The sequence below is a fragment of the Manis pentadactyla genome, chromosome 15 (assembly GCF_030020395.1).
Source record: "Manis pentadactyla isolate mManPen7 chromosome 15, mManPen7.hap1, whole genome shotgun sequence".
Classification (NCBI taxonomy): Eukaryota; Metazoa; Chordata; class Mammalia; order Pholidota; family Manidae; genus Manis; species Manis pentadactyla.
In genome coordinates this window covers 39776771-39798779 of record NC_080033.1, presented here as the reverse complement: position 1 = coordinate 39798779, position 22009 = coordinate 39776771, and the positions used below count along the sequence as shown (strand labels likewise).

At 37.5% G+C, this 22009-nt stretch overlaps 1 protein-coding gene across 8 annotated transcripts in view; it reads right to left on the bottom strand.

The window, feature by feature from the left end:
- LOC130680950 (chromodomain-helicase-DNA-binding protein 9-like) overlaps positions 1-22009 on the bottom strand; it is a 159025-nt gene that overhangs the window by 75269 nt on the left and 61747 nt on the right. For 2 of the 8 annotated variants that reach the window (XR_008994019.1, XR_008994020.1), the window contains exon 1: positions 16154-16256. The exons of 1 other annotated variant lie outside the window; for it this stretch is intronic. Coding sequence is in view for 2 of the 7 variants with exons in the window: in XM_057492822.1 (XP_057348805.1) it covers positions 16154-16290 (137 nt within the window). In the remaining 5 variants the exon portion in view is untranslated. 5 more of the 8 variants (XR_008994015.1, XM_057492821.1, XR_008994018.1 and 2 more) reach the window with 4 other exon arrangements.

Sequence of the window (22009 nt, the reverse complement as noted above, 5' to 3'; positions counted from 1 at the left end):
GTTTCACTGGAGATGGCTGGTAATTACAGATATGCTTTGGTTATGTAACTATACTCCTATTATGTTAATGTGTGTGCACAATTTAAGTAGTAGCTTAAAACCTATACATGCTGAAGTTACTCTACAAGAAGATAGGTCAAAGAAATAATCAATCTTCCCATGTTTTCTCCCGCCTGCTACTTTTATAGCTTTTCTTCTTCCTTCCTAATTACAACCCTTAAATAGAATTCGTGCCTCATATCAAATTTACTATCATAATTCTTCCAAGTGGTAAAGATACCTCAAGACAAATGCTGGGCATAGAAGCTACAGGGCATAAATATGCAAAGAAATAAAAAGCGAACCATTTCAAACAATAAGGCTTCTCTCTCACTTACCAACTTTACATTTCCCTGTATGGCCCCGGAAGATGACTGGTTAGCCAGAGACGGGTAAGATTCCTCAAGGGAGGAACAACCTAAGACAGGCACAGTCACAGGGGGGCCATCAGGTGAGAAATTGGGGATCAACAGAGGTGAGGCTTAGAACCTCATCCCCCCGTTCTGAGAGAAATCTTCTGCATACATCGATGTTTTATTGCCCTTGTCTAGCTTGGATTAACACATAGTCTACAGGCACACACCTGATCATCTACATTTGCTCTCTTACAACACTAAACTTTGTTTTCTACCTTTATCTTGTATCTACCTACCACTTCAGCATTTTATTAAAAATAATAATAATAAAGAGAGAAATGTGGTATCCACATATAAATCAAGTATAAAAACCAAATGAGTATTCATATTTGAACTGACTGTTTATAGTTCATAATGCATGAGCAAAACCGAAAGTTTCTGTGATGACTGCCCTTGTAATGTTCACTATGTAACTTATTCATTATGTAAGAATTTGTTCTCCATGTAAGAACTTGTTTGTTATGCCTCAGAAGATTGGAGACTGACGAAAATTAGGCTTGGGGTGGATTAATGATTGTGCATTGAGCATTGACTCCCCTATACAGAATTTTATTGTCGTTAACAACCATTTGATCAATAAATATGAGAGATGCCCTCACAAAAAAAAAAAAAAGGACAGACTTCCAATGGTAAAATAAATAAGTAACCGGGATGTAATGTATAGCATAAGGAATATAGTCAAGATATTGTAACAGCTTGGGAGGGTTATAGCTGGAACCTAGAATTATGTATATAAATGTTTTATCACTGTGTGTACACTTCAAACTAATGTAATGTAATACTGTGCGCCAACTACCCTTCAATAAAAAATAATTATCTAAAAAAAAAAAAAGAACATATGGGATGTGAGCAGTCCCCAGGAATGGGTTGTTTTAATTTGTCTGATTTCTCTCAGACTGTTCAAGTTCAGTTGGAGAATATCCACCATATCACAGATAAGTTTTCACAAATGCCTAAGGTGCCTAACTGGTTTTCTTGGTTTCACTGGAGATGGCTGGTAATTACAGATATGCTTTGGTTATGTAACTGTACTCCTATTATGTTAATGGGTGTGCGCAATTTAATTAGTAGTTTAAAACCTATACATGCTGAAGTTACTCTACAAGAAGATATGTCAAAGAAATAATCAATCTTCCCATGTTTTCTTCCGTCTGCTACTTCTATAGCTTTTCTTCTTCCTTCCTAATTACAACCCTTAAATAGAATTCGTGCCTCATATCAAATTTACCGAGTATCATAATTCTGCCAAGTGGTAAAGATACCTCAAGACAAATGCTGGGCATAGAAGCTACAGGGCATAAATATGCAAAGAAGTAAAAAGCTAACCTTTTCAAACAATAAGGCTTCCCTCTCACTTACCAACTTTACATTTCCCTGTATGGCTCTGGAAGATGACTGGTTAGCCAGAGACGCGTAAGATTCCTCAAGGGAGGAACAACCTAAGACAGGCACAGTCGCAGGGGGGCCATCAGGTGAGAAATTGGGGATCAACAGAGGTGAGACTTAGAACCTCACCCCCCCTGTTCTGAGAGAAATCTTCTGCATACATCGATGTTTTATTGCCCTTGTCTAGCTCGGATTAACACATAGTCTACAGGCACACAACTGATCATCTACATTTGCTCTCTTACAACACTAAACTATGTTTTCTACCTTTATCTTGTATCTACTACCACTTCAGCATTTTATTAAAAATAATAATAAAGAGAGAAATATGGTATCCACATATAAATCAAGTATAAAAATCAAATGAGTATTCATATTTGAACGGACTGTTTATAATTCATAATGCATGAGCAAAACCAAAAGTTTCTGTGATGACTGCCCTTGTACTGTTCACCATGTAACTTATTCACTATGTAAGAATTTGTTCTCCATGTAAGAACTTGTTCGTTATGCTTCAGAAGATTGGAGACTGACAAAAACTAGGCTTGGGGTGGATTAATGATTGTGCATTGAGCACTGACTCCTCTATACAGAATTTTATTGTCGTTAACAACCATTTGATAAATAAATATGAGAGATGCCCTCACACAAAAAAATAATAATAATAAGTACACACTTCTAATTGTAAAATAAATAAGTAACCGGGATGTAATGTATAGCATAAGGAATATAGTCAAAATATTGTAACAGCTTGGTATGGTGATAGCTGGTACCTAGAATTATCATGTATATAAATGTTGAATCACTGTGTTGTACACCTGAAAAAAAAAAAAAAGAAAAGATGTGGCACATATACACAATGGAATATTATTCAGCCGTAAACAGAATACAAATCCTACCATTTGCAACAACATGGATAGAGCTAGAGGTTATTATGCTCAGTGAAATAAGCCAAGCGGAAAAAGAGAAATACCAAATGATTTCACTCATCTGTGGAGTATAAGAACAAAAGAAAAACTGAAGGAACAAAACAGCAGCAGAATCACAGAACCCAAGAATGGACTAACAGTTACCAAAGGGGAAGAGACTGGGGAGAATGGGTGGGTAGGGAGGGATAAGGGGGGGAGAAGAAAGGCGTATTATGATTAGCATGTATAATGTGGGGGGTGGGGGAAAGGGGAGGGCTTTGCAAACACAGAGAAGACAAGTAGTTATTCCACAACATCTTACTATGCTGATGGACAGTGACTGTAATGGGGTTTGTGGGGGGGACTTGGGGTAGGGGAGAGCCTAGTAAACATAATGTTCTTCATGTAATTGTAGATTAATGATAACAAAATTAATAAAATAAAATAAAAATAAAAAAATAAGAAAATAAAAAGTAATTTTAAAAAAGCTACATATGTTTCCAGTTTATGTTATAATGAAATGTCAACAATAAGCAAATCTGTAGAGAGAAATCAGATTGGTGGTTGCCAGGAATGATGGGGGGATGGGGTGGGGTGGGCGTAGGGATTGGGGTGTGGAGGGATTTTGAGTGTTGGATACAGGTTACAGGGCTTCTTTCTGGGGCAATAACAATGTTCGAAAATTACCTGTGGTAAGAGACACAATTGTGTGAATATACTAAAAGCTATTGAATTATACACTTTGGGTGAATTTTAAAGTATGTGAATTTTATCTCAATAGAGCTATTTTATAAATAAAATATTATTCGGGCAAAATTAGTTTTAGTTATCTGATTTTGTTATTCTCTTGGATAAGGATGAAGGTTATAGTAATCAACCAAAAAACTGATTTTCTTCTACATAACTGTTAATTTTCCTTGGCAAGTATTCACAAGGTAGATTTTTCTGAGGAAAAAAAGCACGTGATTTACTTTAGAAAGATTTGATTCAGTTACAGTGGAAGTCTTAGTGTCCTCAAAGTATTTTATCTGTCCAATGCAACTCTGAAACTATGACAATGTTACATAGTAAATAAAAATAGTAATGGCAAACAGAAATTATACTTCTGTAACATCGAAAAACAAATTAACTCCAATGGAAAAATGCTTCAGAAGATTGGAGACTGTTGAGAATTAGGCTTGAGGTTGATTAATGATTGTGCATTGAGTCCCCTATACAGAATTTTATTGTTGTTAACCATTTGATCAATAAATATGAGAGATGCCCTCTCAAAAAAAAAAAAAATCGCAGAATATACTCTTAACATGAGATATGTAAATTATACCTCATTAAAATTGTCCTTGTAAAAAAGATAACCTACAGAATGAGATAAATTATTTGTATATGTCTGAAAATATTTATTATATATCTGATAAAGGTTTAATATCCAGAATTTATAAAGAGCTTCTACAGCTCCATAATATAAAGATAAACAGCTCAATTTAAAAATGGACAGAGTACTTCAATAAACATTTCTTCAAAGAAGATACAGGAATGGTCAAGGAACACAAAAAAAGATATTCACCATCAGTCATTAGGGGAATGTAAATCAAAATCACAGAGACAGCACTTCGCACCTACTAGGAATACTATTTCTTAAAAAAAGGAAAATAACAAGTGGCTGAGAGGACATGGAGAAACTGAAACCCTTCTAACCATTGCTGGTAGGAGTAAAATGGTGTGCAGCCACTGTGAAAAACAGTGCAGTGGTTCCTCAAAAAGTTAAATACAGAATTAGCATATAACCCAGAAATTCTCCTCCTAGGTATATACTATAAAACCAGAAAAATAAAAAATGGAGAGGAAAAGATATTTATATGCAAATGTCCACAATAGCATTTATTCATAATCACTAAAAGTTAGAAAAAAATCCAAGTACCCATCAACAGATGAATGAACAGAACCATGAAAACATTATGCTAAGTATAAGCAGACACAAAAGGGAAAATATTGTATTACTATACCTGTGCAAAATACATAGAATAGGCAAATTCATAGAGATAGGAAGATTGGATATTATGAGGGACAGGACAGAGGGGAAAACAGGCAGTAATTCTTAATAAATCTGTTTGGGATTATGAAAATTCATAAAGAGATAGTGGTGATGGTTATACACAGTGTGAGTGGGCTTAATGCCGTTGAATTGTACACCTAATGATTAAAGCAGCAAAATTTGATATATATGTACCTATGCTTTATTTTTCTACCTTAGTATTAGCTAACATTCTATACATTTTATGTATTTATGTTGTTTAAAGCCTAGGTTCCCCGATGAAACCTAAGTTCAAGGTCAGAAATTTTTACCTAATGTATCCCTAGTACTTACTATACATTACCTATCACAGACTAAGCAGTCAATAAATAAATAACTATTCAAGGACCTGACAAAAAATTTTCTTTTTTAATGGCAACATTGGTTAGGCATTGAATTCATGGCCCACTTAAAGAAATTTTTTTTTTAATTGTGGTAAAAGTTTACCATCTAGGCCATTTTTAAGTATATAATACAGTACTTTCAAGTATATTTACACTGTTGTGCAATCTCTAGAACTTTCTCATCTTGCAAATTTGAAACCCAGTACCCATTAAACAACTCCCCATTTGCCCCTCTCCCCACCCCTGGCAATCACCATTCTACTTTGTTTCTATGAATTTGACTTCTCCAAGTATTTTGTAAGTAGAATCATAAGTGTTTTTTTCTGACTGGTTTATTTTACTTAGCATAATTTCTTCAAGGGTTATCCATGTTGTGTCATGTGTCAGAATTTCCTTCCTTCTGATTAAGGCTGAATGATATTCCATTATGTGTATATTATAGCCCATTTTTTATTGACATAATTTTTTCTGGTATTTTTCAAGTTCTTTTCAAACAGGAAGCATGATATGCTACAGAATCTACTCTAGGTAGTATACTTAACTGTTTTATGGGGAGTAAAAGACATCTGGATAGAAAATTCCAAATGATGAACTAATATGCAGCCCTCAACTGTCTAGAAAACACCTAGCCAAAGTACTCTGAAAATAATTCTTTAATATGGATATCAGATGTGTCTCTGCTTAGTTTACTTAACAGTTACATATGAACAGACATTTACAAGGTAGAGTAAAAGGATCCAAAAGAGAAATTTCATTGCCCAAAATTATAGACTAAACCTATTAATATTTGTTTTCCCCTTATAAGGAGAATTAAAATTCTAATTTCTGACACTAACTGAATGTATGACAACAGACTTAACTCTTTGCCCCTCAGTTTCCTTATCAATGGCACATTTGGACTGGATGCTTGTGAAGGTCTTGGAACTCAACACTGTATGTTGTGGTTTATTTTCCATTCACATATTCACAAATGTTTAAAAACTCTACAGACTTCCAAGAAAGTAATTAAAAAGCATACACAACTATCCCAACCAAACTGGAGATATAAGAGCCATCATAAAAATCCTAAAATCCTCATTAATAAATACAAAGAAGATACAAAGTTGTGGGCTCCATATTCTAAAATAAAAACTTTTCTGGTATCTAATTTAAAAGTTTTTAATTAAAAAAAACGTTTTATTTCCTCTTGAAGACATCAACCATAATGTTCTATACCTAAAATTCGTCCAGAAACATAAGGAAGGCCATTATATTAATTGTAGGACTATCCCTGTTCTCATTTTTTGAATTTTTCAGGCTAATATGACCTTAACATATAACATACATAATAGGAAAAATTAGAATCTAACAGAAAAACAGAAAAATTTTGTAATAGTTATCCAAAAGGACATCCTTCTAATTATTTCTGATAGCAATGAACAAATCCTTAGTTTGTTCTATTAATGTATAATATACAAAATCATTACAGAACCCCCCCATGATTAGGGGCTTTAATGTCATGTATTCTGAGCTCCATGTTTGTTTACATTACTCTTAAATCCTATCCTTAACTCTGCTCTACATATCCTTGATATGCTGTGGATTAATCTAACTGCACTATGTATACTTTCAACTGTTAAACTATAAATTAGATTTACTAGCCAATTAGAAAACTATCTGGCAAATACAAGTGAGCCATGGCATTGTTGAAAGACCTCAGGTTTCTAACTGCCATCTCTAAGCTGTGTAACCTTGAGGACTTCTTGAAACCTCAGTCGGCTCAACTGAATGTCTATATGACAGGACCACCAATGACAAGGGTTGTTACAGAGTTTAGAATATATTTAAAGTCCTGAAACATAGTAAGTGCTCTATAAACATGTATTTCCTCCCAGTTGACCTGTTTAACTAGGAATATAGATCAAGATTCTATGCTGACTTGCTGAAAAATTACTAAGACTCAAGCCTGAATAACTGATTGTAGTTTCCAACTCATTTAAAAGATTATTATACTAATTAACAATACCATCATAAATTTATCTTTGTACCCAACATATATATATACTTGTTCATTTTATTCTTTCTAAAGATATCGATGCCCCTCCCCCTTATTTGCATCCATTCTTCCAAAAGTAATCCATGCTCAACCATGTTGAAATGTTGCCTGAATTCATTAAACTTTCTCACATCTCCACTAATATGTACAAGGAAGTCTCTGCTTATAACCCCCCCAACCACCATCCTACATTTGATAATGTCTTTGAGATTAAACTTAAGTTCTACCATCTCTAGGAAGCCTACACACACACTCTGCTAATCCTCATTTTTTTGTGTTCCACACCTTACCCACTGTACTATCATTTTTGACCTAATAGTAGCCCTAGAATGTATACTTTAGTAGGTCTAATTTAGTAGTCTGTCTTCCCTACTAAATAAGATGAGTGCAGAGATTCGTTCTTATTCATCTTTGTATCCCAGCATCTACCAGTGTAATTCCTGATACATAGTAAATACTCAAATGCACATAGTAAATACTCAATCGCTTGCAAGAATTCAACATCATACTGTAAAACAAAACAAACCTCTCAATCCTTAAGTTACACCAAAACCTGAGATTCAAAAGCATTCTTTTAAGCAGTAATATATCACTTTTATGACTTTAAAAATGCCATTTAACTGCACTTAAAAATGGTTAAATTTAATAAATGGTTAAATAATAAATAACTAAAAATAGTAAATTTTGTTCTGTGTACTTTACCACACATACAAAAAAGGATGCCTCAAGTGATCTGATTTAATGTTTAATTCCCAGTTATCCCTCAAAGAATCCTACTTTCTTTGAGAAGTGACTCTACAAAGGATCCTATAGTACTTAAAAGTACAGGCTCTGAAAATAAACTAGTAACGCTGGACTCCTGGCTTCACCACTTACTAGCTATGTAATCTTAGACAAATTACTTAATCATTTTGAAGCTCAGTTTCTTCACCTATAAAACGGGGATGGTAACAGTACTGCTCTCATCAGAGCTACTGTAAAATAATCCACATACAGCACTGCAAACACTGTTTTCAATTTGTGTTTCTTGGAGGGCTGCATAATCCTTACCCACTGAAAGAACGAGGGTTTTAGGCTTCTCCTTCCCCCACTTCCTCCTCAACAAAAGACTTCACCCTGAATATTCAGCTTTTTATTTTACAAATTGAGTTGTCAAGCAGGATTTTTAAAAAACAAAGGACTCCTTGGCTTAAAAGAACTAAAAACCTCTAATTTAAACAGCACTCATCTAATGCTTGTATTAACATCTCTTTGCAGATAGCCAGTTTACTAAATTCAATTACTTACTTTGTTGGCATTCACACTTATTTAGTCTTACTTTGCCTCTCAAAGAAAGGGAAATCTCTTTTCCTGTCTTGGTAAAAGCTGGCTGAGGATAACTAATTTTGGGCTGATACAAGTTTTCTAGTTGTGACTAAGCTTAAGCTGTTTAATTGAAGTAGTGAACATTAATCATACCCATAACCAAATTAAGTATAAATATGTGTGCTAAAATCAAACAAAATTTAATTAGTATTAAAAACAGAAATTTATATAAATGCACTATTTTCCAAAGTTTGAAATATACTAAAAGCTGAGACCCAGGTTGATTACCACCATCTATCTTGATGGATTGTTGCTGGATTTAGAAATACATTCAAAATTCCTAAAATATACTGCTTAATAAATGCAACTTTCCCTTATACCTGTCATCTCTTTTCTGACTTCCAAGAGCCCACAGCCATTCAAACCCTCACACGACAGTTAGGCTTAAAAAGACCTCCTCAGATTCTTTTGCTAATAATTTTCAATGCTGTTCCCCCATCAGCAACTTCAATACCCTCATGACCTTTTTCGCCCCCTCAACCCACCATATCAGTATCATTAGCCCTCTGTATTAACATAATTGTAAATTTACCTCCAGACCTCATTGCAGTTGAGTATTTTCTGAATATTTGTAAAATTTACTTTTATTATACACCTGGTACCTTATTAATATAAGATTAATATTAACCTGTACCTTCTATGAGAACCTTGCTTTTGCTTTGAAATGTTTAAATGCATTTCCCTACATTCCTGAACCATCTCTGCAGTTACTTCATGTTTTCTCTCCTCAAGCCTTCAATCCTAATCTGACCCAAGGACACCCAAACCTTCTTACCCAAGGACAATTTTGCCTTAGTCCTCTGAGGTTTTCCAGTTGAAATTCACCAATCACCTTTTCAGAAGCATATCATTTGTCTTTGCATCTATCCCTTTTTTCTTCTAGCTATTCCCAGAAGGGGAAATATGTCTCTTCTCTAAAGAAAAGCCCCTCACCTCTTAATACCATTCCACCTAGCCTTTCAAAGGGACTTAAACCCACACTCATTCCAGCTCTCCAGGATCTTTAAACATCCCCTGGCAATTGACTGTTTACATTCTAACTTTAGGCATCTGTACATCTCCCCTACATTAACTAAAATGCACAAAAGTCATCTTATTTCTATTCTTCCTTTCAATAACAAATATTGAAAATAAGTGATCCACTACCTCTATTTTCCAAATACCCAAATGCCTGTTAATCTCTTCTACTTGAGTTTTTTCTGCCCCAATTAATTGCAGTTATACTTGGCAAAGGTGACTAATAACGTCCCAGACAAATCTAAATGTTCTCTCAGTTCTTGTCTTTGGCCACTAAGAAGCAAAGCACTTGCCATCAATAAGTGTGACAGCAGAAGCTAAATTCAGAAGTTATCTTCTGTACGAAGCTTGCAGTCAACTATATATCCCTACACGTCATACACTATTTAGGTTCTGAGTACATAAAGAACAAGGTCTATAACTTAACTCATCTCAGGGACCAGCTACCACCCTGCTTGGCTCATTAAAAAAGCTGTTGAAATGTTTTCTGGATGCAAATGTTTTATGGAGGAACTGGCATTCTCATACACTCTTAAAAGGACTATTCAGTAGAACAACAAATTTGGATAACTAGATGGCACTTTAAAGACAAACATACGCATACTTATGACCAGCTTTTCCACTTCTGGAAATACATACTCCACAGGACTGTGTACAAAAGACATGTACAGGAATGTTCGTATTACCCATAACATCCCAAAACTGGAAACATGTCTATCATATATTAGAATCAACAGCAGTGACTATGAATCAACTACTCTTGCATGGAAAAACGCAGATTTGTTTCAGACATAATATTAAGCAACAGAACATACCATATGATTCCATCCACGTAAAGTTCAAAACAAGCAAAACTACTCTATGGTTTTGAAAGTAGTCTAATTGTTACCTCTAGGAATGGTAAAAGGGAGTGGTAACTGAAAGGTAGTATGAGGGGAGCCTTTAAAGTCCATTCCTTGACCTGGGTGGTGGTTTCAGATGTGTTTACTTTGCAGCAGGTCGCAGAACTAAATACTTGTGATTTATACACTTCTCTGAATGTCTCTTATAAACTTTTTTTGAAGACCTAACTAGAACAAGATGAAGCATAAATAAAAAATGTTTATGAATCATCATGTAGGATATATGTTATTCAAAAAGACACTGGTAAGCAACTACTGGATGCTATCTGAAAGGATTTAGTTAACTATCTAGTAGTAGTTTCAACTATGTTCACCAAAACAGAACTCCTAATAAGTTTGTTCTTATATTTGGATATGAAATGAATTCACTGAATTATGCAACCGATATAAAATATTCCTTAGTACTAGAAACCACAGGCAACTCAGTTTTCTCTGGACCTCACTTTTTTCATCTCTAAAACTGACTAAATACATGCACCCAATCCACAATCTTAAATTCCTAGATTTGTTATAGGTAATCTTCTCCAATTCCTTGAATGGAAGAAAAAAATTAATGAATATTTAATTGTCTTTAAAGATAACCACTGCAAAAAAATATAGAGAAAAAAATATATTGAATTTCAGTTAATTCCATTAAAAAAACTTTTATTCAACCTGTGATAACGGACACAATTTTGAAGTAAAACAACCTTTATGCAAAACATAAAACCTACCATTATCCTAAATGTTTTTCCTTATAAAAGAACATGTTATACTAGCAGTTATCTTTAAGAAGCATAGTCTTTTTTAATAGATTTCCAATAGATTAAAATTTAATATACTTTATACTGCTGCTCCTTAGTCAGGTAAGCTAAACTGAAATGAACACTGGAAAAGAAAAATAATTTTTTTCTTCCAGATTTCAAATCTTTGTATCAATAACAAAGTTTAAAGTTACTGACCGAAAAAGTTTTAAAGCATAACAACAGCAACAAAAAACTTAATATTTGCTTAGTTAACTTTACTTAATAATGCCAAACTATAACAAACATCAGCATCTACAGATAAATTTGGTATGTAATAGCTGCTAGTGACCGGAGCTGTAATTTTTACTTATAAGCACCAGAAGTCTCATTAACAAAGATAAACTTAACATTAGGCTGCTTACAAGCTAGTAACTTTAAAGAATGCTACTTTTTTGAGAATATTAAGACTATGAGACTTGCATTCTGCACTATCACCCAAATAATACCTAAAGCCATCTAATACTACATTTTTTTCAACCTTCATATCTAATATAATCTGTATTAATATTTACAAGTAGACTTTCAAAAACTGAAGTGTACTGTTCAAAAGTAACCAATTTTCATAACATGAACAGGAGGCTTGCTCCTTCCTCTCTTAAAATACACACTATGAATATGTCATAGTATGGTGCCACACACAGAGCAAAACCTGACAGAGGCACACTCATTCAGATAAAGGCAGTCCCTACCTTCTAAAGCACCTGTCTGGGGAAGGTGTTCAAAACTTGGTTTCTTGCCAAACCTTTTCTCCCCCTCATCTTCATCTCAGTAAATCTCACCACCATCTATCTAGTTGCTCAAACCAGGAACCTGGAGGTCACTTTTGACACCTTTCCTTTAAATTCCATCCATCATGTTAGTTGTCATTTCCCCTGCTACTCCTATCTCCTTGGTCTCTCTATATATAGCATACCAAATTATATTATATACTTAGGATATTCATAAATACATATTATGTTTTTTTCCATCTCTAGCTGCTATCTTGTTACCTCGCTACCATCATGGCTTACCTCAACAACTGCTAATAGTACAGTATCTTGGCTTTTACTCTTCCTCAATCCATTCTCAAAGTGATTTAAAAAATGTAAACCTTCTTACCCTTGTGCTTCAAAATCTTCAATGATTACAACATCCTTAGTAAAACCCAAGTCTTTAACATGCTCTGCGGGACCCTGTAGAATATGCTCTCTGCCTATCATTGACTTCACCTTGCACGGTTTTCCTCTATTATTAGTATGGTTCTGCCACTCTGAAGTTTCATTTCTTCCAACATCTTTCTTACTTTCACACATATTTTTCTCTTCCAGGAAACCCTTTTCCTGTCTAGCTTCTTATTCTTTATGTTTGGATTAAATATCACCACCTGAGAGAGGCCTGAGCACACAGTCTAAAGGCCTCCCCATTTCTCTCTTACAGTTCCATTCTCTTCCTTTATTGAATTCATCACGTTGTAATTTTACATTTATTTACATTTCATTATCCATTTCCACTATTAGACTATATATTTTACAAAAATAAAGATCAAATAATATGCACTTAATAAATATATATTAAATATAATAGACTAATAAAGGGGTCATTTACTAAATCTGATTAATGAATGTGAATGACCTGGAGTCCAGAAAATAAATTATACCTCAAAGTGTCTTCACCTTCTCTAGGTCTCCCGTTATCACTTGATGAGCTTTCCACCTGTTTCTAAAAGGTAGGAGCAAAAGTATTCCCGCAAACTTAAAGGCAATAAAATAGAAAAGACTGTCAGGAAGTTTAACATCTCACGTCATGTAAGCGAGACGAAAAATGCTATAATCTCAAAAGGAAAAATCCCTAAGGGCTACACTGATGATTTTATTCCCAAGATGGAATTTGACCTGAGTATTCAAAGACGGGTAAAATTGGAAGAGGTGGAACATATTAGACTTATGTTAAAACCACAACAGCTATAAGACATTTAAAAAGTTATAAGAAAATCATTCTATCACCTCAGTGTCCATAAATCTCCTCTGAATTGACATCTCAAACATTTACGATGACCCATTCTAAATTTTCATAATTCGTTTTACTCTGCCTCATTTCCGTATTACCTTTTTCTTTATTCACTATACTGATACCTGATGAAATTTCCCCACTAGATCTATTACTTCAGTCATATTTATTTTTCCTTTATATTTTAACCTTTAGGATTTCATTTTGTCAGAGTACTTCAGTGACTTTTTCTTTTATTACATTTATATCAATTAACACATCTAAACCTTTAGAAAATCTAAAATGTTCACATGTACTGAAATTTTATTTTACTGATACAAGTTTCAATATATTTTACTTCTAAATTTGTAATGCTATTTCATATTTCAGTTCCTGCCTCTTAAATTTATACATTAAGCCACTCCTTCAATTCTACCTTCGTTTCCATAGGAAAATTGCTGAGGTATATGCAAGTTACAATGCCTTGTAGAAAACATTGTTACATTAGATAAGGTGTTTGGAACTAAAAGTTTCTAAAGATTCTTCCAAGTCGAAAATTCCATTATTAATCTTTGTCATGGCCTTTTCCACTGACAACACTGCTTTATCTTTATTCCTATCTGCCTACTTGAATTTATTTTTTAAAATGTTCTTTTCAGGGAAGGTCAACTGTATCACTATTTGTTTCAAAACCTCTGTCTTCTCTCACACTTAAATCCAGGCATAAATTTTGTTATTTCAGAGGACAGAGCTCATGGGACACTCAGAATCACAGAATTGTAAAATTGGAGAAAACTACAGTTCAGAGAAGTGAAGAAACCGGACTATAGCTACACAGGTAGTAAAGTAACAGTCCTGATTCTCTCCAATCAGCACTACTTCCCAGTCAAAAACGTTTTACTGGTTGCACCAGCAGTTTTTTTCCTAATGCTATTTCCTTGGGACAACACCTTCTCCTACTTAATCAGTCACAAGGTTTTCGTTTTTAACTCTATAAAAAGGTATAAAACATTTAAAATAATATTCTAAGAGTAATACCCACTCTCCTGAAACTGTTCAAGTATGCCAAAGATACCTCAACCAAATCTGGAAGGCAACTTCTTTCCCTCAAAGCATTTCATGTCTATATTATATGATCTGCGTTTTATAGGAAACTCTCCAAGGACTGAGACAGGCCAATTCTTTGTACTACACTAAAACAATTGAATGTGAAGTGTTAAAGCAATAAAAGAGAGAGAAAAGTCTTGCAAGATTTATAACACAGATTTAACTTGCTTGAAGCAACAATGTTTACAAATATTTATCATATCTGTCATATGGAAGGCTCCCCGCTGATTATTAGCACCAAGTCCCACTTAAATTCAAATTCTGTAAATCCAAAAGAAACACTATGTTCATTCTTCACCTTTTGCATTGCAAAACACCCCTCCCCCCCCATAACTACCTCCGCAAGGTGGAATCCCCCCTAAGATCACCTTTTATACATTGAAGTGTTTGTAGACCTAGTCCTTCTTTTAAAAAGTACCTGTGCAATTATGCAGTTTAGATAAAGTAATATTACACAAGATAAAGCCTCTTTTCTGTACCAGATCCCAGTTGATTAAGTAAACTGGAGAGTTTCAAATTAGATAAAAGGAAATGGTGAAAAGTAGCATGTAAAACTGGGAAACTAAGTTGTGATGGTGATTTTATTAATGAAGATAAATTTTATTTAATATGGGGAAATTTTTAGGTAGTTATTAGTAGTTTACGTAAGTGGATAAAAGTCACAACAGTGTCAAATCCCAGACTTCCAGGAAAGTACTGTGTTAACAGTTCATGTCACAATTTCAAAAATAATTTGTCTTCTTAGTTGTACAGTTTTATTTTTCTTAAAAAAAAAAAAAAAAAAGCAAAATAAAACCAAAAAAGGACCACAGGAAAACCACTGTGAGCTGGAGACTGTAACAGGCCATAAGACACCCAGACTTTCCGGGTCATGCTTGGCTTTGGGATGGATGTCCGCGAAGGGAGCCCTGGAACCACCCATCACGTCCCACACCCAGAGCCCAAGGAAGCAGCGGTAGTAGCGGAGTACGTACGGGACCCGCTGCAGACGTGGAGAGGCCCTGAGGCAAAGGATCACAGGAAAGGCTATGCAGTGGTGAGCCGGGAGGCAAGGCCTGGGAAAGCGCGAGGGCGTCCCGGGCTCGGGGACACCAAGCGCTCGCGCGGGACGCCCTGTCATGAGTCACGGAGGCTAGAAAGCAGGCGGGCGGGGAGAGGCTGCTGGATGGAGGGAAGCCCGACCCACCGGAGGGAAGCGAGCAGACGGGGAGGGCCCGAACTCGAGCGGGGTGAGGAAGAGGGGACCTTGCCCACCCACACCCTGCTTGCCCACCCTGCCCTCACCACCATCTGACGCAACAGGCGCGGCGGCCGGATCCCGACCTCAGGGTCTGCGGGCTGGGGGGCGAGGGCAGCAGCCCGCAGCCATGACAGGCGCGGAGCGGGCCGCGGACTGGCTGGGCCGCACTTCCGGAGAGCGTCCCCTCCCCAGCCTCCCTGCGCCCGTCTCCGGGCTCCTCACCCCTAGCTGCAGCGGCGCGGCCCCACCTGCCCCGACCCATCCTCCCGCGCGCCCCCTACACCCGGGCAAGGTGGCGGCGGCGGCGGCACGTACTCACCGCCGCTCGCTGGCTCTCGGGCTTCGCCATGACTGAGGCGCACCCGCCGCCCCCCGCCTCGACCGAGACTGACACGCGCGCCTGGCCGGGCGGGGGCGGCCTCAGGCAACCACCCCTATAATAGAACCCGCTCCCGCCTCTCTCCAACAGTTAGGCGGAAGCGACGGCCCCGTGGGGCCCCCTGGGCTTCCTCACCACGCCTGAGGCGGCGGGTGGCAACCGCGAGCGACAACGGCGGCGGCGGCGGAACTTACCGGCGGTGCGGTGAGGCTCCCCTGTGAGCGCGGGGTCGGAAAGGAGCGGAGGGAGGAGTGAAGGGGCTCCGCCTCCCCCGCGCCGCTACGCACCCGCCTGATTGGCCCAGTTCACTCCCCCAGCAGGACCCCACCATTCCCTGCGAGCGGCTCTCCAGGAGCACCGGCGTGTATTTGCATATTTGTACCCGCGCCGCTGATTGGCCCAGACTCGGAGCGCTGGCTGTGACCGCTGCAGCTCTCGCCACGGCTACTGCCGTGACGGGCGACCCAGCAGGGAGGGTCCTCGTCGCCGCTTCCTTTCCCTCAAGGTGCGGCTGGACCTGCGGCAGTGGGAGACGGGAGGCGGGGTCGTCACCCTGCTCCAACACGGCCCCGCCTCGGCGCCGACCCAATCGCGGGTACGGTTAGTCCCGGAGCCGCAGGCGGCCCCAGGCGGGGAAGTGTTGGGGCCGGGCGCCCTCTGGCCGGAGCGCGGGGCAGTGCAGTGGCACGGACTCCCCTCGCTGCCCTGCCGCGGCCGCCACGTCAGGCCACACCCTCGCGGCGGCCTCTCCCCTCCTAGCGGCCTCGCCGCCACGTCAGACCCGGGAGGCACGCCCCGGCCGCGAGCTGACAGGCGCCGAGGTCACCCACGCTTTGGGCATCTTCCCGCCAGCCCGGGTCCGCCGAGGAACGAAGAACGGTTTCTAGAGCTCCCCTTCTCAAACGGCCGTGGGTGCGGACCCACGTTCTCCTTTCGTTCGGCGTCCGCGGTGACACGCTAGTGCTGCTAAGGTCGGGAGCAAGCAGAGCGCCGCCGCGGTAAGGCAGCGATTCAGTCCAGGTGCTAAGGCACCTGCCGTGGAAAAGGCGCCTGGCTAAGGAAAGACCAGCCCCAAGTCCCGATCTACAGAGAGCGCGCACCTCAAGTGGTGGAGAGCTGGCGCTGAAACCTTGCTTCCCGGTGTTCACACCCGCGTTCTAAATCGCACAGTTGTAAAGGGAGAAAACAAACCTAAAAGGAAAAAAAAAAAACAAGAGGAAGAGGGCGACACTGGGCTAGAGTAAGAAGTGGTACTGGAAAACCACTGGCCTATGAAGGCGTGCGGACACCTGGGTTCCCTGGCCCTGTCACTAATTAATTGTGTGACCTACATGCAAGGTCCCATGGCTTTGGTTTTCCCTTCTGTAAAATGAAAAGGCTGGACAAATTTTCTAGAAGTCTTTCTTTTCAGCTCTAAAATTCGATAGGTCTCTCTTTGAGGCCCTGAGCTGGCTTTAAATACCGAATTAAACTTTAAATCCATGTTGGAATGAGAGAGTGACAGAATAACGGGGATGTTAGAACCTGATTTAAGTCTACCTTATGTTTGTTTGATACTGTTTATATAGTTTCGATTCCAGTGTAGGGTATATTTAACAGTCACCGTTGACAGGAATCTCTTGAATTTCAGTCTCCACAATGAAGCATAGAGCAGTGTCACTGTGCCTGTTTATACCTGACCAGAATGGAATGGCTGCGGTATACAGGGGGTTAGTTGCATGGTAATTTCATTCTTTATATTCTCCATGAAGTCTCTCCAGAGTAGACGAACACAACTCTATGTAGCTGAGATATTGAAGGGGCTGGAAGGAAAGGCTGCTGAGAGAAGTAACAATTACAGCTTCGATTCCCCTCAAGGATACTTAATAACAAGCACATACTAGGATAAGAATGCACAAAAACAGTTCATCTCTGTGCTGCCTACGCTACTACTTATTTGAATACGGCTTTAGTTTGTGAATTCAACCTGTTGAGTGGAATTTAAGGCTAATAACATCTCACTTATTTGTCATCATAGGAGAATAAGATAGACCACACATTTAAAACTTTTAACTACTACAGAACCTTTCTCCCCAAGAAAACTCATGTTTTCTTGAATACAGCCCTTTGAAAATTACTTCACTTGGTGATTAAGGAGCATCATTATCATTATCAACATGTACTGTATTCTATTATGATCAAGGAATGCCCTCAAAGGTATGTAGATCTATTTGTCCCTATAATAAATGGCTTCTAGAATGCTGTTTAAACTTACATCTATTTTTTTTTTAATGTCTCCTTCCTCACTACTGGTAACACTTCTCCTTCTAACAACTTCTCTCCCACCTATTCTATGAACTTAAACACAGATAAACTTGTATTAGTTTAGACTCTAAGGTTTTGGTAAAGATTTTCTGTGGGGTTCACCTGTGGGCAAAATACATGAGTAGCTGTGACATCTATTTTGACTACCAAGTGACAGGCTCTTACTTACTTTTTAAAATCTTAGTGGTATTTTTGGTAACTGAGGTTTCTGGACATATGGACTCTGGAAAAGTTATTGCAAAGGATTGCTCTAAATCCCAGAATTTAGAGGGTAAATCAGTAAATATACCCTTTTCAATTTAAACTAACCAAAATCATTATTATCAAGACATCTAAATGTAACACCAATGGCCCACCATTTCCATCAGGCACTGGGTTGTCCAGAGCCAGGTGGTAGCTCTCCACGTCCCTGTCTCCCACCTCTAGGGTAAAAGTAGCTCCATTCCTACCCAGTGCTTTTCAAACCAAAAAGGCCCTTTATCTGCAGACATAATGATTCACGTCACCATAAAACCTGTGCTGTGACAGAAAGTTTCTCCACACTGAATGAAACAACTCTACAAGTGTATCCAATAGGTATCATTTACTGAAATTTAACTAGTTCAAGGCACTGTGTGAAGGGTTTACATTTGGTATTTCATTTTACCTTCACAACCATTCTATAAAGAAGGAATTGTTCTTCCCATTACAGATGAAGAGGATCCCAAATCTTGCCCTGGTTACATGATTATTGAGGGGCAGAGATAGGATTCAAACTTAGAACTGTCTGATCCCAAAGCCTGTAGCTGTGAACTATTACACTATACCCTTCCACTTAGTTTCCATGTTTATCAAGCAAACTTTGGCAACTAAGTCAGTACCTTGGAATGGGGAATACCTGTATAGGCATTGGGTACAGTGAGCCAAAAAAAGAATATCCCAAAATATATACATCAAACTTGACATATTCTTACAAGTTCAAGGATTATGGACCAATGCTCTGGTACCTGTGCACTTTTGGGGGAAAACGATATACTCAAGATCCCCAAACTCACCTCATACATGTTAAAATGGCTATTGTCAAAAAAGATAAAAAGTAACTGTTAGAATGTAGAGAAAAGGGAACCCTTGTGCATTGTCAGTGGGAATGTGAACTGGTACAGCCACTATGGAAAACAGTATGGAGGTTCCTCAAAAATTAAAAATAAAATTACTGTATGATCCAACAATTCCTGTTCTGTGTATTTATCCAAAGAAAACAAAGCACTAACATAAAAAGATATATGCAACCTTATGTTTACACAGCATTATTTACAATAGCCAAAATAGGGAATTAACCTAAGTGTCCATGGATGGATGGTGGATGGTTAAGAAAATGTAGTGAGTGTGTGTGATATATATATACATATATATACACAATGGAATATTTATTCAACCATAAAAAATAATGAAATCTTGCCATTTGTGACAATGTGGCTAGACCTTGAAGGTATTACGCTAAATGAAGTAAGTTTGAGAAAGACAAATACCACTTTATCTCACTTATATGTAAAATCTAGAAACAAAAACAGAACACCAAGCTCTATAATACAGAAAACAGATTGGCGATTGCAAGACGAGGGTATGGCTGTGGCACAGGCAAAACGGATGAAGGGGATCAGAAAATACAAATTTCCATTTATAAAATAAGTCATGAATAAGTCATGGACACGTAATGTACAGCATGGTGACTATAATAAAACTATACTGTATACCATAAAGTTGCTAAGAGTATAGATCTTAAAAGTTCTCATCGGCAGGAAAAAAACTTTTTAACTATGTATAGTGATGGATGTTAAAAGACTTATTGTGGTGATCATTTTGCTATATATACAAATATAGAATCATTATGTTGTATACCTGAAACTAATGTGTTATATCAATTAAATCTCAAAAATTTTAAATCCTTAGATTACCTCACTGAGAAATGTAAAAGTGATGCCCACAGAATAGTCAAAATAACCTTGAAAAAGAAGAAAGTTGGAGGACTCACACTTCCTGATTTCAACACTTACTACAATGACACAGTAATCAAGACAGTATGGTATTGGCATAAGGATAGCGATAGAGATCTACGGAATAGAACTGAGAGTCCAGAAATAAATCTTTACATTTATGGTCAATTGATTTTTAACAAGAGTGCCAAGACATTAAATTGAGATATACAAATAGCTAGACAAATACTGGAAAATGAAGTTGGAATCCTACCTCACACCATACATAAAAAATAAAAGGGATCATACCTCAATAGAAGAGATAGAACTATAAAACTCTAAGAAGAAAACATAGGAATAAATCTTCAGGATCTTGGGTTAGGCAACAGTTTCTCATATACGACACCAAAAGCATATGCAACAAAAGAAAATACAGATAAATGGGCTTAATTAAAATTTAAAAGTTTTACAAAAGCAACAAAATCAAAAATAGATAAGTTGAACATCAACATAGAAAGCCTTTTGTGCTTCAAAGGACACCATTAAGAAAGTGCAAAGAAAGACACCCACATTATGAGAGAAAATATTTGCAAATCATACATCTGATAAGGGTCTAGTATCCAGAATTTATAAAGAGTTCTTACAATTCAACAATAAAATAACGGATAAACCAATTTAAAAATGGGCAAAATAGTTATGAATAGACATTTTTCAATGAAGGTATACAAATAGCCAATATGCACCTGAAAAGATGCACAACACCATTAGTTATTAGAGAAACGCAAATCAAAATCCACAATGAGCTACCACTTCACATCCATTAGGATGGCTGTAATATAAAAGACAGGCAATAACAAGTGCTGATGAGGATGTGGAGAAATTGGAAACCTCATACACTGCTGGTGGGAATGTAAAATCATGCAGCCATTCTGGAAAATAGTTCGTTAAAAAGTCAAAAATAGTTATTATATGACCCAAGCATCTGAAAAGAAATGAAAACATCTGTTCACACAAAAACCTACATACAAATATTCATAGCAGCACTATTCGTAATAGCTCCCAGGGGAAACAACTCAAGTGTCCATCAACTGATGAATGGATTAAAAAACTGGTATATCCATACAAGAGTGATATTCAGCCATAAAAAGGTTTAAGAACTGATAGATGCTACAACATGGATGAACCTTGAAAACAGGCAGAGTAATAAAAGCCAGACACAAAAGGTAGCATATATGATTCCATGTATATGAAATGTCCAGAATAAATCTATGGTGACAGAAAACAGGTAAGTAGTTGCCTACAGTTGCCTAGTGGAGGGAAGGGGTGAAGAATGGAGAGTGATCACTAATTAAGTACTTTTTGGGAGTGATAAAAATGTAAAATTAGATTGTGATGATGGTGTCACAACCAGGTGGGTATACTAAATATCACTGAAGTGTGAATTTTGTGGTAAGTAAATATTATCTCAATAAAGCTATTTAAAAAGAAAAGTTATGTATAGCCAGCAACTTCCAACTCTGTTGTATTATATATATCTTAAAGCCATAAACACACTCCAATATGTACTAAAACAAAAGGAACAGATGTATTTTAATTATATTTATTAAATTAATCAGCAAATAATTTTCTTAAATCTGAAGATTGTTGCTAGTGATACTATTGGAAATCTCATACTAGGCTCATAAGTTTTGTGACTTTGGTATAACTTAGTTAATTTATATGCATTTAAATACCTACACCATGCATGTGTATGTAGGTGCTATGTCAGCTATAGAATGGATTATTATTCTCATA